Source organism: Cephus cinctus, unplaced genomic scaffold (genome assembly GCF_000341935.2).
Source record: "Cephus cinctus unplaced genomic scaffold, Ccin1 Ccin1_scaffold0020, whole genome shotgun sequence".
In the NCBI taxonomy this organism is placed as follows: Eukaryota; Metazoa; Arthropoda; class Insecta; order Hymenoptera; family Cephidae; genus Cephus; species Cephus cinctus.
This window is the reverse complement of record NW_014332768.1, coordinates 291770-308859: the sequence shown is the minus strand read 5'-3', so window position 1 is coordinate 308859 and position 17090 is coordinate 291770. Positions and strand designations below refer to the sequence as shown.

The 17090-nt window shown below is 37.1% G+C and overlaps 3 protein-coding genes across 9 annotated transcripts; 1 reads left to right on the top strand and 2 right to left on the bottom strand.

Moving 5' to 3' along the window:
- The first annotated feature begins 142 nt into the window (after positions 1–142).
- On the top strand, positions 143–7387 carry LOC107265961 (anosmin-1). 3 transcript variants are annotated; one of them, XM_015735954.2, is made up of 8 exons: positions 145–656; positions 935–1059; positions 2974–3166; positions 3370–3699; positions 5813–6009; positions 6152–6296; positions 6428–6648; positions 6972–7387. In XM_015735954.2, the coding sequence occupies exons 1-8, from the start codon at positions 569–571 to the stop codon at positions 7185–7187; spliced, it is 1515 nt and encodes a 504-aa protein (XP_015591440.1). In that variant the 5' UTR covers positions 145–568; the 3' UTR covers positions 7188–7387. The 3 variants fall into 3 exon arrangements, with proteins under 3 accessions (XP_015591449.1, XP_015591440.1, XP_024939309.1); XM_015735963.2 differs by lacking the exon at positions 6972–7387 and having other exon boundaries at positions 143–656; positions 6349–6553; XM_025083541.1 differs by lacking the exon at positions 935–1059 and having other exon boundaries at positions 146–656.
- Positions 2938–5555, bottom strand: LOC107265971 (odorant receptor 67c-like). Of its 3 annotated transcripts, XM_015735976.2 has the most exons (6): positions 4655–5553; positions 4487–4586; positions 4285–4389; positions 4051–4206; positions 3222–3960; positions 2938–3142 (listed from the first exon to the last, which is right to left on the bottom strand). In XM_015735976.2, exons 1-5 carry the CDS (start codon positions 5440–5442, stop codon positions 3910–3912), a joined length of 1200 nt encoding a protein of 399 aa, XP_015591462.1. In that variant the 5' UTR covers positions 5443–5553; the 3' UTR covers positions 2938–3142; positions 3222–3909.
- LOC107266006 (putative carbonic anhydrase 3) lies at positions 7293–15404 on the bottom strand. 3 transcript variants are annotated; one of them, XM_025083569.1, is made up of 7 exons: positions 15297–15360; positions 14949–15028; positions 11682–11729; positions 9284–9439; positions 8981–9204; positions 8668–8901; positions 7293–8520 (listed from the first exon to the last, which is right to left on the bottom strand). In XM_025083569.1, exons 2-7 carry the CDS (start codon positions 14986–14988, stop codon positions 8323–8325), a joined length of 900 nt encoding a protein of 299 aa, XP_024939337.1. In that variant the 5' UTR covers positions 14989–15028; positions 15297–15360; the 3' UTR covers positions 7293–8322. The 3 variants fall into 3 exon arrangements, with proteins under 3 accessions (XP_024939337.1, XP_015591527.1, XP_015591515.1); XM_015736041.2 differs by lacking the exon at positions 14949–15028 and having other exon boundaries at positions 15297–15404; XM_015736029.2 differs by lacking the exons at positions 14949–15028; positions 15297–15360 and adding an exon at positions 13511–13697.
- Between the last annotated feature and the right edge of the window lie 1686 nt (positions 15405–17090).

Sequence of the window (17090 nt, the reverse complement as noted above, 5' to 3'; positions counted from 1 at the left end):
TTCTTTAATTGTATTAATAATATTTATAATGTCAATTGTGTAACGATCTAAGAAATATATTAATACAAAAATACGTACCTCAGTCTTTTGTTGGATCAGCGTAGTTACGTTCGTACGACGTAGTTTTACCGACGAACTTAACCTGGCGTCTTTAAACGGAATGAAAGAGCAAAGATGGCGGCAGGACAGGGAAGGTGGTGAATCCTTGATAGAGACATAAGGTGCCGGTACCCGTAGCTTCTTACAGAGGCAGGACCCTTCTTGAAGCTAATGATTCGGTCATTGCAACGGGTGCTAGCCGGGTGGTGGAAAGGAGTGGTATGAGTTGGAGTAGAAGGAGGAGAGCCATGGCGAGGAGACGAGGATCGGCCGGCCAGGAAAGTAAGCCCGATCCCAGTTCGAACGCTTCACCTCGATAGACACTTGCCTACCGCGACACGGAGAATCGATCGATCGTCTATGCATAAAGGATCAGCGGTATTCAGTTATCAGTCAATTAAAATTTTTATTTTTCCTTCGACTCGATTTATTCCTACTTGATCGACGGGACTACTCATAGAAGCTGCTCATGTTTCTTATTTGGGGGTTGCTACTACTACGCACCCCGACGTACGCTGCTGCCGGAAATAGCTACCAGACTTCGACATCCTTCAAAAGTACGTAGACCTATGTAATATAAAATTAAAAGTACAGTTAAGAGACTTTTCAAGAATTTTAATACTTTTATCGTACAAGTTATCAGCTGTTCATGCACGTTTCTTTCGAGTGACATATTAGTGTATCGTAGACCTCGAATAATTTAATAAGGATGTTATCTCTGTTTCGCTGGGTGATACTTCAAATTATTTATTCTTTCGTATTTGTTCTTTCGATTTTGACTGTTTTTTAAATCAGGTTCAATTATTGAAAGTACCTTTTTTTTCGCTCGGGATAGAATGGTGGCCGTGGTGTTTATTGCTTCCGGGCTGTCTGGCGTCCTGGACGAAATACGTCGAGGAATACGATTCTATGAGGGTCGCACGATGCGACGCACGTTGTGGCGAAAATCCACCTGACGAAGTAAGTAGGTCACCCGATATTAGCAGTGTAATTTAAATTGAATAGTCTCTATAAAGAATCAAACTCAAATTGAACACATCGCATGCATTATCGTTATCTGTCCATTCATGGTATATTCATTTCGAGAAGTGTATGAAACGTACAGAAGCTTCTGCTCGTAGGAACAAGTAATATATTGCTAAACATTCATATGGACCTCGTGCTGCTGTTAGGTGCGATTGGACGTGAGTCATTCGACGTTAGCTGTTCTTACACATGTTTTTGCACAGTCCAAATGTTATATTCGAATATTCCCAGCACGTATGCGCATACAAATATACGATTGTATAGTGCCAAGCTTCGAGGTACTTATTAATAAAGAAGCAAATATTTGGAAAACCGGAAAGTGATTTTAATCGCATCGAGCATGAATTTCTGATATAAAAAAGGCATAAATAAAGAAAGACAAAAAGAAGAACTTGATCGCGTTATAGCAAGCGACGGCAAGAAAGGTCCAACTCGTAAGAATTGACTCGGGGTCCTCTTGCTGACACATGGTAATAAAGTCCCGATGTAATGGCCCATTAAGGCCCAATGGAACACAGTAAATTTGCAAGTAGAGTTATAATCAAAAGTGTACTCTTGCAATTATGTCGAAATTGAAACATCTTGGAGGATCGTGAAAAACAGGTTTTTCTGGGGATCAAACAAGAAGCCGCCAATAGGCATATTAATCGATAAGGTTATACACGGGTAACGCTATAATATAATTCGCACTGTAACATTTAAATCACCGCCTACGCATGACCCAAAGGACAGCAGACAATAAAACGAGTGTAGAAATAAGATAACGTAAAATGAAGTACATAACCTCTTAACGTGTCATTAGAAAGAAACAACGCAAGAAAGCAAAGCCCGAGCAGCTACTTCAATATACTTAAATGAAGAAAGAATGAAGAAGAAGAAGAAGAAGAAACATTGATCCAAGCCATAATACCAAGCACCAAATACATCAATGTCCCAGCCGGACTACGCAAAGAAATCTGATCCTGTGCAGGGTCGCGTTTGGCAGATCGATTCCTCTCGAAGCCTTTAACCTATCAAGCTCCAAGATGGCCACTGGTCATCAACCGTAACAAGTAATTCTATTCCTACGAGGGTAATAAACAAGAGCAATCTAAGCGTCGACAGATATCATTGACAGGCCCGAGTTCAATCAATGATACAGAAAACGGTATCAATAACAATGGCGGCTAATTAAATATAAAAAGGACGGACCACCTCGACGCATTCGGCAGTAATGATGTTCATCGTTTGACGTTCTTACAGTAAACTTCATTAACTGGTCAACGGCCCGGCAATCGCGAGCAGGCATAGGCCCTCGCATGCTTCTGCTTTACTTATAAAAAGTAGGCCAATAAGTAAGCGAACCAGTTTCATCGCCCGTTCGAATGATATATGCGTTCCAAGCTGAAGCGGGACGCGAATGCCGGCAGGCGAAGGAACGCCAGGACTTGCTTTTCTTCGGGCTCCGGTCGACCGACCGGAGGCCGGAGACCATCGACGTCGGTGCAAACCTACGTAATACTAAACCGCACGAAACTAAAGACCATTTCGTTTCGGTCAGCTTGCAGCGAAACCGCCACTGCCACTTCGCTCTGCCTCCGTGTTCGTTCAGTGGCGGCTGAAGAGTTGCTAAAATAAAGTTACCAGCCTCCCTCGAGGGCATCGGATATACTCAATTCACTTTCACACGACGAGACGAGAGACGGACACCCCTCTCGGCCACGATCACCTTTTATAACTTGATTATAAAATTTGTTTATATTTTTATTATTGCCATTTTTTTTACTTAAGCACCTGCTAGAGTCAGTTATGATTTAAAAAAATATATTTTAATACTTTTTTGCTCTTCTTTTTATTATGCTGTTATAGTGCATGGGGATTTGCTTGACCTCCAATTACACGAAGCCTGGATTGTGCCCTGAACAGAATTCCATGTCGTCTTTCGAAGCCGCTTGCTTAGATGCCTGCACCGGGGATTCGCATTGTCCTGATATGGCCAAGTGTTGCACACATGATTGCGGTATCACTTGTATGCATCCTATAAGTTTGGATGGCAGAAGTGGTAAGAGCTCACTGATTCTAGATATCGATCGGGTTGATCAGGTTGTAACAATTACCAGGAATATATATATGCAATAATCGTTAACGAAAATGGATTCTCTTGGAGAACTGATTGGGAATGCAAATTGCTGTATATTATGGGGTTCCGTAGCAGTATGCAAGATCGTAAAGTCCCATAAAATCTTCATTTTTATCTTCTTTCAGACCTTCCGGCTATACCGGAGAGTGTTCAGATCCTTCAGCAAAAAACTAATCAGGTACTGCTCAGCTGGCGAAGTCCTCATTCTGCTGTCAGAGGCGCAAACAATGAAGACGCCGGTGTCAGGTATCTGGTCGAGGAACGTCATCTACTGGGACCCAGATATTTCGAATCCAGATTGAGTTCCTGGTCCGTCAGACACGTGTCCAGGAAGCCTCACGCTACTTTGCGTGATGGACTCAGAATGGGTCATTGGTATCAGTTTCGTGTGGCTGCAATCAACAGTAATGGATCCAGAGGATACTCCAAACCATCGAGACCATTCAAGACGAAAGGTAACATGAAAAGTGAAAAGCAAATGACGTCTGAAATTTTGAAAAATTTTATCACAACATATTATGTACTTTGTATCCGCAATAATGCACTACATGGATACTTGTTATTTATCTCTTGTTCACTGTCTTTTTTTTTTTTATTTTCATCAACTGTCAAAGTCCTCTCATGGAATCGGATGCTGGATTAATATTTTTTTATTCTTCTTCCTTTTACTTCACCTTCAGTAAGAACAAGCAAGCTGAGTAAGAATTCTTCAGTATCTGAAAGTATAATCGTATGGACCAACGGTACTTGGAGAATAAATCCATTTCTTACCCTCTGTTTAAAAGTCGTTAACGACAAGTTCTTACCGCCATGAAGGTTGGCAGAGTCAAGTCAACGACTCCACACATGGAGAGGCGACATTCCATTTTATTCGAGATCAATATCATTGAGAAGATACGTTTAGTCGATGGACCGTAAGCGTACCATTTTTCGTAGAAGGCATCGTGCGTCATGGCTGTACTCTAATTTTGAAAATTTATTTTAGCTTGGATATTCAAAAGATTTACACAGTCTTTGGGATTAACGTCAATTAAAATTACCGAGTCCAATAAATTTTGAGCGCAAAAGCATAACACGTATACCTGCATCAAGCAAACGACAGTGTACGAACATACCAAAGCTTGTATAAAATAATCACCAGAACTCTGATAAAAAAAGAAGATTCAATATATACATATATAAGAAACGAGTGTTATAATCGAGGAAATATTGATTTGAAGGAATAACAAATTTCGTTCTTACCGAAATCAGTAAAAATCCCAAAAAACAGAAACGAAATATGCAATTCAGGTAGACGTAGACGACATTCAAGACCAGTAAATTCTTCAGGATTTTTCCAATTCTAAAAATAAAAACTGTTCTTCTTCAACGTTCACCTCTTGTGTTATTACGTAAATTCAATCATCTTACTCCATCACAACTTCACGATGTCGAATCCACTTTTTTAATTCAATCTGTACAGTCTTTTCGATTTTTTCATTTCTCTCATTGTCCAACGATTCGAGATCACTTTTATTAATATTTTCGTTCTTTCCATTAATTATATTAATTAGTTCCAAACTTAAATACTTGTACTGAGCAGTAAGAAGGGTAATGACGTGTATCAAGTAAATATCGATACTAGCTTTTTTCAAAATTGTATAGAATCCACCCAGTGTCTCGAAAAGAATGCCAGCAATAAATAATCCAGTCGAATAAGGTTCACCAGGTATATAAGCAGGTATACGAAAGTCGTTGTAGCTAAATTGATCCTTCTTAAACACTTTGTAGATTGGCGAACCGCAAAACAAAACTACTGTCACAGTAGCGAATATCGTGTAGAGCTTCAAGGGTCTCTGCAAAGGTTTCACAGTCTTCTCCACACATTCCTTTAAGGTTTCGACATTGATTAAAACGCTGTTCATCTGGCCAATCAATCGATAAATCAAACCCCGTCGTAAGTTCATATAAAAACCCAAAATAAGAATCTCAATAACTACAGCCTGGTTGACGGTAGTGTCTTGAAAAATGCGTTGGTTAGTGGTAAAAAAAATTCCAAAAGTCGTAACGAGAAAATAAGTGAATTCAAGGATCCAGGTGAAAGCCGAGTAAAGTTTCTGAGCTTTAGAAAATTTCGTAGCGTCGTCTGTCAACGGTAACAAATTTCCACAGACAAAATTAACCAAACCGTTGAATCTATTGACACTAGAAAAATCCATGTAGAATCTTATTTTCCCGACTACCCGCAGTTAATTACAGACGAATTCTCTGCTCTGTATGACTTTATAAAAACTTTTTCTTTTATCAATCATTCTGTCTATGCATAAAGAACCAGAACGATAATCACAGTCGGGATAGTTAATATGCAGAGCCAACTTCTCTTTTATTCCTTTGTCTTCTTCCCGTGCAATTAACCTCGACTGCTATCAAACTAATTGCTCGACTTTATTCGATGAAAATAATACAAAGGAAGATAGGCTATAATTATACGGCCGAAGTCTCGGAAATGAATGGCACGGAGAAAGCTTGAATAAGGTATACGCCACGAACTGTACAATTTTCTCACTCGACTACAAACTGTCTTTGCAGAGCCACGAAATCCGAAAGTTCCTCAAAATCTCACGGTGAGCGGCGCTCGCGTCGTTAACGACAAATTACGTATTAATCTACGATGGAAGCAGCCGTCATCGGACGCACCGATATTGTTTTATCGAGTATTTTGGACTCGGATGATTCACGGACCAACCAATGACTCTATCCTGGTATACCGTCGCACGGTACCCAAGGTAATGATTTCAAAAGGTATCGCAATCATTGACTATATTCATAATGGATAAGCCACGCGTGCTTTTGGTGTCGAAGTAAAATTTAAAAATTCTCACCAACCTCGTCGCCCGACTTTAATGACTTCCATTAAAAACTTTACAGGACAAAACGTGCTACGAGCTTAAAAATTTGGAATTAAGCTGTCAGTACTTTCTTCAAGTCCAGGCAGTAGCGATTTACGGCGGCGAACGTCTGGTTTCTCAGAAAGCTTCGAAAGTCTTCAACAGCACCGACTACGGGAAATTCGGTAAGTGACTTCATGAACTTTCCTTTCCATTAATCCAGCAAGGTCCCACAAGGTCGATCGTACTGAACCCGTAACGACGACCGAGTGCAAATGAGTGCGATGATCATCGGCGAAGTCTGCTTTATGCGAAGCTGCCACTGGAAGACGTTCGCGTAGGTGCGAACGGCATCAGGATGGTCTCCACGTGCGCCGAATGATCTGTCATTGCGGCGAGATAAAAGCACGTCTTGTCTGGCCGGCAAACGCCAACGCGGACAGGTACAACGTCACCTGGAGACAGGAATCTTGCTCGGCGTCATCTCGGACACGTGATCCGGATTCCCATCGCAAAACAATGTTCAGGGTCACCGAGGTAAATTGACAAGGACATCAATGACACTTGGCATAGCGACACGTTCCATGGTGTATGACGTTCTTACGTATGTTAAGTACCATAGTACTTACACTTGACCCGTGTACGTTTTAAAATTGAGAAAGTGGAGAGTCTTGTGAATTCCGTAGCTTTTTTGTTCTTTTCGTTTACACCACTTTGACACGCTGATTCTTTTCATGAGTTCTCTTTTACAGATTTTTGTACATTTATTTATTTATTAGAATCTCTATAAATAACGATCGAAACGAGGGGTTATACGATAATGACTCTTTCTTAATGCAACATTATTTTTCAATTGGCAGAAAAGTCATTGCGACGTCCTTCAATTGAGGAATAACTGTACGTACGTAGCGAACGTACGGAATATACTTGGGAAAGGTAAACTAGAGGAACATGGAAGTAGCATAGAATTTTTGGCAACCGGATGTCATCATGGCAGACACAAAGAAATCGGCCAAGATAAATCGTCTCAGTGCAAAAGTAAATCGAGAATGAGAAGACAGTATTTTGGATTTTAGGTAGACCCTGTGAAATTATTCTTTTTATTATTACCTAAGATCGTTCTCTTACTTTCGCGAGCATTAAAGCACACGCGAATAGATATTTCAAAAGTTTCAAACTCATTGTTCCATCGTACGAAGAAGCCTTAACAAAAATTGTAGTTCGCTTCTTTGTTTTTTTTTTTTTAATAAAAACGCCAAAATTCGAGTTACACGAATATCATACGATTTTTATACTTAACAGTACTTCTAGGCGTATCGTTATTTATATTTTAATTAACATATATAATTCTTAGATTCTGTAATTAAAGCGCTTTCGCAGAATCTATTCCGTGTCAGACTTTATTTATAAGCACTATAAATCATGCCAGTAGCCTTATCTTGGCACTATTTTTATGGCTTTACGAACCCAAATTTATTGGCACGTCAAAGAATCAATATTAACCTTTGTGGACGATGCGTTATGAAAATGTTGTCGTTCTTCTTAATTTTTTTGATACCTTAAGATTACACGATAACAGGCATAGTCAATTTTCCACAATAGTCGCAAACTATCCGATCTATTTACGTAATTATCGTATTAGGATATATGTATTGTAATATATATGTGCACCGAAAGTGTGTGTAATTTAATTCGCACTTGACAAATAATATCAAAGAAATTAAATCGCGTTGAAATCGACCACGTGCGGATACCGATCCGCGACAGATTCCCTTAATCATTTTGATTAAGACGACTAACGACTGCAGACAATTAATTGCTAGATGCTCACGATTCAGAGCGGAATTTCAATACCAATTGGAACGCGTGTTAAATGATTAAATAGAAAATCAGTAGATCGAACAAATCATTTAAGCAACTTCAAATAGATAAGGAACATCTGATTAATAATAACGATACGTTTACCCGATAGCTAATTTCGATCCACGCAATAGTAAATAGTTGGCAGATATTACGATAGATTGTTATCGCTCCGCCGAGTAGTCAAATAAGTTCTTTATTCGATAACTATGTACACGCGTTATCGATAGAACTGATTTGAAAATGGCACTGGTACATAATACTGTATAGAAGCTTTGGAAAAATTCAAATTCAATTTGGATTAATCAAATTCCCTATAGATCACAGTTCCTATGTCTAAAGTAATATTACTTACGATGAACTGTAACTATGACTAATCAGAGGAAGGTTAAGCAACGTGAAGAGAAGACTAGATCGCAGTACAGATGACGATGCAGCTGAATAACCTTCCAAATGATGATAGACTGTCCGAGATCCTAATTCTTGAAGCGGCCTGTAGTTGTAAAATAATAAGCCAGAGTTCGATTCTACTCTCATGAAACTCGTCAACTGTAAATTGAGTAAAGGTAATTTTTCATTTTACTTTCCATCGGATATACATCGCTCGACGTTGCATTAGAAATGGCGCTGGTGCGGTATGAAGATTAAATAAATCAAAGCGAAGAGGAATTAATTATATGAATCAATTGATTTTACCTGTGACTGAGAAATCTTCAATTTCTCCGTCATGACTGTCCAAATCACACCCTCCTTGCATTCCGGGGTCGTTAAGGATCCTTGGTATCTGTAAAAAGTTGTGTGATCCGCTGGCAAAAGTAGGTATGGAATTATCTTTGTCGGAATCTTGGCTGTGCTGCCCCCTACCCATGTTGACACTGACTCAGTGGCGTTTAGAATGGATTCAAGATTTTCGTTGTCTTCTTCGCTTAGCTGGAATTTAAAATAAAGAAAATAACTCTTCGGCCGCCAGTCGCTCTACAAAAATTTCTATGGAACAGTCAAATCTTACCTCGAACAACACAGCTACGACTGCTATGCCGTTCTCGTATTCCGAGGCCACTGTCATATTGTCATACTGTTTATCGTAATGTACGAAATGTAATTCCAGCGCATCGCGCGTGCCATCTATGGTGTGTTCGGCTCCCCAATGAAAATGCATCTGCTCCAAAACGTACGTGGACGGTAATCCTCCTCCTTTTAAATGAATCGGTACTCCGTTCAAGGTAATTTGTACTGAAATAATTAAAAAATTTTTTTCACAATCTTCTATGTATCATATATGTATTGTACACGTGCATAATGTTGTACTTACCGGTATGGCCGTTATTGATGATGTTGGCAGAGAAGGCAAAGTCATAACGAATAAATTTAAGGGGCGCTAAGTCTGTTTTGACTGCATCATCCGTTACGATGTTGATTGGAGATTGGTTGGTTCCTTTTTTACACACCCCTGGCCAATAATTCGGACCTGCAAATCATCAAAGTGACCTGACGCCTGCTGCATGATTCGCCGCTGTTGCATACCATGTGTGCATTGCTTAAAGGATAACTAATAACACTTGAAATGCTAAAATAACTATGCATCGTAAACGCCCTAGGTACGGGATCGGATGAAAATGTGAGGCCGTCGATTTGACAGCTGATCGGTAATTGATCGTGCCGATTAGAGATACTGCGAATTATTAATTTCAATTAAACAGTCATATGGCATAATGCTGACAATATAAAATTATTTAAATATTTATTGGCTCTATAGTCTATCACTGGGATTAAGGAATTTTTAATATGTCCGATTTAAAAAAAATGATACATCGGCTACCTGTCCAAGCGATATTTACCCGTCAAATTTTAAAATTCAAAACATCACGCCTATGAACGTGCCAATGTGATCATATTTCACAAAACATGCTAGTGTATCGTATGTGATTCGCTTATCGGTCACGTTGTTTCAAAGAATTAACGTGGAATCGTATTACTTTTTCTGAATACGCCAAACAGACTCGAGCGCTTCAAGCAAAGCATTTTTGCGCCTGTTAATCTCATTCTAATGTACGTTATCATTCAATTTGATAGACTCAATCAAAACCATCTGATAATATCTCGCTATCTGCGATTATCTATTTTTTTAATCAGTTTATGGACAATTTTCAAAATACAAAGTCGATATCCATAGTGACGTCATTTTACAACTCTCATGGTGTTACTGTGTTATCTGGTAGGACCGTCATGGTAGTTTACAAAGTTAATGACGAAAATTGAAACAAGGACTTTTCAGAGACTCGCAAGTATATTGACAATGCGTTATAACGCTGCCAATTCTTGTTATATTTAATTTCAAGTTTCTTGGTTATTTATTCATACTTTTAATACCAAAAGACGTACTTTTCACTGGACGAGTAATTTTATAAGCAACCCCTGTAGCTTTGTCCTAGCTAAATAAGCCTCCTTTAGATAGTTCTAAGGTTGTGCACAGTGTTGCCAGTTGTCATGTATTTTTCCCAAGCCATCTTTATACAATTAATATTTATATCTAAATTGCAATTTTTCTTATCACTGTCCAACCCATTTAATTATCTCGGTCATGCGACTGAGTCTAGAGCTTTCAGTGCATATTCTAAAGTTCATGGGAAAAGTATGACATTTTTTTTGTCCATTTCAACACACAAACTGCACTATTGAGCTCTAATAATACGTCGCTTCTATGACCTGGCACAAGTAGCAAAAAATATCGTTACTGCAACTTGTCCCTGATATAGAAAATAAAAGCATAGCAAATCAAGAAAAAAAAAATGTAAGGATTAATCAACCGGACTAACACGTATCTCCAAATGGGATATTACTCGCGAATTATAAAAGTTACATAAAAATTGCCCAAACACTAGAGTTTCCCTAAAGACCATAATAATTTAAGTAAAATACTATGCACTCGTTGCTTTAGATTTTTGTGCACTAAACCTATATATCTTATTCCAGGTATTGATCGAGGCAATAAAAAAATCCTTTCTGACGACAGATCGTGGCTTATCACGTTGAGGACGACGTAAAAGAGACACGAAGACTTTTACTCGAGAACAAAGCGTGCATAGTTCATCTTGCATGCTGAGAAACTAATAAGGGGATTTGAGAAATTATAAATAATTCTCACGACACTTGCGATCGATATAAAATCAATTCTTAGAACAATAACGCAAAATCGATCGGTTTTATTTGTCATGAATTTCGTCGCTGGACGACACTGAGAAACTTTTCGATAATATTTCTCAGATATATTGATTACCGTATTTTACATCGTCTTACGATAACGGTATGGCGTTAAACAAGTAAGGTTAGTCGCAAATTGGCAATTATTCAATCCGTTACTATAGCGCATCATTTCCTCAATCAGTAGCCCACAGCGAGCAGAACGATCCGTTTGAAATGGTCACTCGGTCAGTCTACGAAATCATGAGAGTCATTGAGACGTTCAAAAGACCTTTTTTTTGATATCAACATTTTCAAATGCGTAATTAAAAAAAAATCAATAATTTACAATATGGACAATGCGAATGACCCATGAGATAAATGAACGTGAGAATTTTCGATTATTCGACAATTTTCGTTTTTTCTAAATCATTATATTATTTGTATACACGCTCGATTAGTTTTCAAACCAACTGCCATAGTGCGCTACCCTAATCAGTGTATGAAATTAAATAATCATAATGCATTACCGGTCTCCCCCCAGTAACTCCAATCGGATGCTTGTACTACATATTGACCTGAAATAGAATTTTCGTTGATTAACTGAAATAATAGTGATTTATTATAGGCTTATATGAATTATTTTAATTGCCTTAACATTCTTACTACCGTAGTCAATCGGACGATTAATTTATAAAGAGCTTGCAGATTCGGCTAAGCGATTACCGAATGATTATTATCTTGCTATACTTTTATCTCATTGTAAATTCCATGCGAATCGTATAGTGTCAATCAAGAACTGTTAAAGCGTTGAAAGATCTTCATCGATTGATTTAATCACCATTGGAATCATACTTTTTATTAAGGATAACCAGATGACAATATAATTGACACTATAGTACGATTAGGTGAAGCTATAATCGCATTGTAGCTAATTAATAAATCTGAATTATCATATTTTAATTAATAATTTTATTTCTGTCGCTTGAAAATATTGCAACGATCTAATATTTTTAATCTCATTCTTGCAATTGGCTCCAGTGCCATTTCAATTAATTATTTAATCATTTAATTTTGCAAATGACGTATATAATATAATTTATAGGCTGATTATGTCGCTTTTTTTAATTTCTTCTTTTTCATTTTTGGCTTTGTGCCCCAATCGAGGCCTAAGTGCCAGACGATATAAGGTTTATTGGCTGATATTGACTGATTTGTGGATATTATAGAAATATACACAAATTCACTCTAATTATTTATATAATTTAATAAACGATCAAAGGGAATATTGGATTTGCATATTAAAATCTTATTATGCTATTAAATTATTGTTTTTTAAAGAAAGTTCAGTACCATTCCTATCATGTAAATAGTGGTATAAATTATCTGCACGTCAATTTCTGACAGAGCTTAGCAATTGCAATTTTTATCTTTACAGATCTTGATGACACTTAGAAAATAGTGGTCTAAATTATCTGCACGTCAATTTCTGACAGAGCTTAGAAATTGCAATTTTTATCTTTACAGATCTTGATGACACTAACACTGTTGATAAAACAAATTCAACATAACGATAATAATCTTTTCTTATCTCCTTGTCTGGCTAATTGACAATACAATGTGTATTAATATTCTATTATTTTTAAGTAAATTACATTTTACTTTTAACGACCAATTAATCAGGCAAAAATCCTGAAGAATCAGCGTCCTTCTTATTGTATTTATTCCATTGGGAATTTGAGATGTGAATTAAACGCAATTAACTATTAAAGAGAAATACTAGATTCTAGTCATACGCTAAAGCTTTGTACGTTACTTCGTGTATAATTGAGGTACAATTCTATCTAATCAAAAATACTAACGACTCCTTCTTTATTCATGCTTGTACTTTGACGAATGATTGAACGAAAGAACCCGCAGATTTTAATAACTGTAATACATGCTTCCTGTCTGACATCCAATGGATGACATGCAGAAGACCTCATCACCTCGATGACCTCCGCACTAATACACTGGGTCGAAAAAAACTTTTGCGGTCAAGTACAAGAATTCTTTTTTAAATAAACCTAAAAATAGATAAAATTTCACAAAAAAATTCTTAATTAATAAAAAGTCAACCCCTTCGAGCTGTACGACCGTGTACAGGAAGAGTACGAGAAAAAAATGAATATAGAACTCGAAAACAGAAGTTAATAATTAAAATTCGTAATTTCTCTACAGAGTGACCTAATTAATGCAATAGCTGCGATCCATTGGATAAATTAAACCTTTCCTGATATAAAATAATATTTTCCCCCAATTTGATTTTTTTTAATTTTCACTCGTCAAGCAACACAAAATTTTTTTTTCATTTCTTTACCTGAGAGTACAGTCACCAGTAAAAATATGATAATGCTCATTGTACACAATTTAAGAAACACTATCGATTAGCTAATCGACGAGATGTGACCGGTACAACGACAAGTAGACGACTGGACTCTCTTAAATATACTCGCCAACCCTCCGAGATTACACAAGATCCCATCCTCCCGCTGAATTGAACTTGTACGTACATCGTATTACGCACTACCGAACATTCGCTCCACCACTACAGTTTTATGCCATGTATAGATACAATATATGCCGTTACGATATGTGTATATAAATTCGCAAACGGAACAGGTACACGAGGATAATAAATTTTAGACAAGACAAGCGATAGACGTAGATCAACTGTGGACACGATTTCTGTCGTGAGTATCCGTATCTCTGCAAGGAGATATATTCACTAAAATTTTCCGACAGTAATTCGCAACGGATTATGAGCTAAGTAAAAAAAATGTAATGCCATTCGGATACCTTTTGAAAAATCGTAAAACGATAACAAATATTTTGTCATTCAACACCCGTGGTAAAGAAATAAGTTTCTGTGGATTAAAGAATACGAAGGAATAGGAAATTTGTCAAACGATATTATACGATAATAAAGATAATCCGTCATTTGATTAGTGACTGTATTTTTTGTACATATATGTATATGTATACGTTAGAAAGTAAATTGGGCCAGGGAAACAAAATTTGTATTTCTTGTTTGAAAGAAATTTTAAAAATGGTATATAGGTACACCTTAGCTCGTGCGTTGGGGTGAGAGTTCATTTTAACAATATGTAAATCTTTGAGGTACACTATCGGTGACGCTATGGGGTTTCAAAATTATAGATACGCTTGATTGACGCACTTGATTGGTATCCCACGGTCGTTAAATCGAATTGACGGGATTTTCAAATTAATTAAATTTTTACTTTATTAGCGCGATTCCTCAGCTCGGACGCTCTAGTTTATTTGACGAAGAATTTTATTGAGGTTATAATGAGACCCGGGGGTCACTGAAAAACTTAACCTTTATGTTTTCAATTGTACGGCTTAGGTTCGTCATTGTCGTCTCTTAGAGGATTGACTGTGAAAATTCTATGTTTTTCCCAAGCAATAAATGGGCCTTGGCAATGGCGTGCTACGATCGCGTGTTTCTTTCGGCACCATAACAGTGGCGTACGTAGTACTTCGGGGCCCCGTAGAATATCCGACATTGAAGTATCTTCTGATATGTGAACGGAAAAAAAAAACGTTAAGTAGCTACGTTTGTGACAGGCCCAAAAACGCCATGTCATGATACACATAACTTAACTAGCCGACCAAGTGATCAAACTTCACATACACAAATATCTTGTAAATATTTCTAAGCTTGTAAACGTAAAAACCTGTTTCGACTGTCTGACTTAATAAGGTATGTAAATTATTAAATTCATCACAAGACATACCAATAGTCATGGCCTTCCGCATAGAGTTACCATTTGCCATCGCGTTAACAATTAATCAGAACTCGGCACCAGCCCAATTACTGCAAATGACCAACCGACAGGATTAACGTTGTAATTGCGGCGTAACGTCAGGTTGGGTATGTATTATACAATAGAAAAACTATTAAAGTTGAAAATTGATTTTTAACATTGTTTAAACTTATATCGATCATCACTAAATACTTTATATCCCATATCAACCATACATAACACACCCATACGTTTGTTCTTCGCTCAAACTATAATTAGCTGTCCAATCACTGTTACATACACTAATATTAATAAAGCTATAAACTAATATTTAATTACCAATTAAAATCGTGAATCCAGCACTAATTAATTTTAACATAATAATTTCTATTATATTTATTGATTATAAGCAAACTCTGATGCATACAGTATAACGACTTAGGAGCAACTGCGATTCTAGAAAATACAGTAGTGCTATGGGTACATATGTATATATATATTCAACCCTCAAAGTAGATTGCACAAGGCAGTACCAGTAGCCATGTAACGAAGTCACGAATGATTTACGATAGACACCTTGCATGCGAAAATTCGCGAACGAAAGACTCGCAAAATGTTGATTCGCGAATTTTCAAAATTATCCCAACAATTCAATGCTCGAGGGAATACATTGGTTTTTGAGATTTTTTATACTCCTTTTAAACAAAAAGAAATTCCCTCTGAACCTTGAGGTCACCGGTTCGAATCCAAGTCGGGTACAAGTATTTTTAGATGTCTGGGCATGAGATGATCTCGTCAGCATCTTACACGCATGTACGATACGGAAAGGAGTGTGCAAAGTTTTCCGTCGAGCGACATGTCACTCGTGATCGATTGCTACTTGTAATCGAATAGACCTTATCGTCTATATAATATTAAAAGATACAATCGATGATTACTTTATTTACTGATACAGGGCATTAATTTCTGGCTTTGGGGCATTACTTTCGAAATTTACAACGGAGGCGACAAATAATTGGTGTCAAATTTTAATTTATGATGGATCGAGCACCTTATTTGATAATTATTATTTATATTGGCACTGTACTTTAGGCGCGTTTTAACATGCTCATAAGACGTTTCGCCATTTTCAAAGCGAAGTGGAAATTGCCCGGGATATTTCCCCTTAACCAGTTATCTGGTTATAATTAATTATATCGTGTGAGCTTAAGCTGATCGGTCAGGCAATTTACGAGTCGACCTCTCTGTACAATATTATTCATTGATGTCCTTCGACGCTTGATGATGATTAAATATTTACGCTTTTTTAATCTCTATATATATTTTATACTTATTTATAAACAGTCTGACGTTGAGTTAGTTTTTTTTTATTTATTCTCTATTTTTTCCCTTCTTCTATAGCTACCTTACGCTTTGTATCTTTCTTTATTTCAATTCCTTCTGGCGCGCCACGAATTCCTACAAAGGATTCTCGCTTCTATTGTTCCTACGACTGGTTTCTATTTCGACTATTCTGTACTTGGTATCACTGTACCGGATATAGAAAATGTGTAGTGGATGTGGAAAATGTAAAAAAAATAATTGGAAGCCATAGAATCTTGTAGTCAATGAATCTTAAATAGCATTGCATTATTGATAAACATTTTTATTTTCCCCCTAGAATGTTGGAATCTAAAGGTAATATAGACTTGCTTGATGTTGACTCAAAGAAAAGTCGACCGCTATTTTTTAATCATTCTTTGTCCTTGTCTCATTTTTGACTTCAACGATTCATATGAAGCATAACGTTCCAGTTTCAGCTACATCGAGTGGTGCCATTAAACTCGTACGAGTGTAAATAAGCAAATATAAATAATATAGTCTTTAAACCTGACACACGAATCGGTCATAGCCGCATACATAAGTATCCAATAATTCAAACAGAATGAATGGCTCAGTTGCGAAAAATTATTTTACAAAAACCAGATATGCTAATGAATTTCGCAATACTTAAAAATAAATTGCGCGATTAAGTATTTTATTCGTACTTCATTGTACACCCTGTATAAAGCAGGTTGGCACTAGTTGGCACTGAACACGGTGAAATCTAACTATTTCGAGTTCCCGCGTACGAAAACGTGAGATTCACGAGCA

Bases quoted from the DNA above. Each gene is read 5' to 3' on its own strand.
- LOC107265961 (XM_015735954.2), top strand. From the start codon at position 569: ATGTTTCTTATTTGGGGGTTGCTACTACTACGCACCCCGACGTACGCT. The intron at 3,167-3,369 runs GTAAGAGCTCAC...ATCTTCTTTCAG, and splicing joins AAGTTTGGATGGCAGAAGTG to ACCTTCCGGCTATACCGGAG. The intron at 3,700-5,812 runs GTAACATGAAAA...CTGTCTTTGCAG, and splicing joins GAGACCATTCAAGACGAAAG to AGCCACGAAATCCGAAAGTT.
- LOC107265971 (XM_015735976.2), bottom strand. From the start codon at position 5,442: ATGGATTTTTCTAGTGTCAATAGATTCAACGGTTTGGTTAATTTTGTC. The intron at 4,207-4,284 runs GTAATTTTAATT...TTTCAAAATTAG, and splicing joins CTCAAAATTTATTGGACTCG to AGTACAGCCATGACGCACGA. The intron at 3,961-4,050 runs GTAAGAACTTGT...TTATACTTTCAG, and splicing joins CTCTGCCAACCTTCATGGCG to ATACTGAAGAATTCTTACTC.
- LOC107266006 (XM_015736041.2), bottom strand. From the start codon at position 15,336: ATGTTAAAATTAATTAGTGCTGGATTCACGATTTTAATTG. The intron at 11,730-15,296 runs GTAATTAAATAT...ATTCTATTTCAG, and splicing joins TGGATTCACGATTTTAATTG to GTCAATATGTAGTACAAGCA. The intron at 9,205-9,283 runs GTAAGTACAACA...TAATTATTTCAG, and splicing joins CATCAATAACGGCCATACCG to TACAAATTACCTTGAACGGA.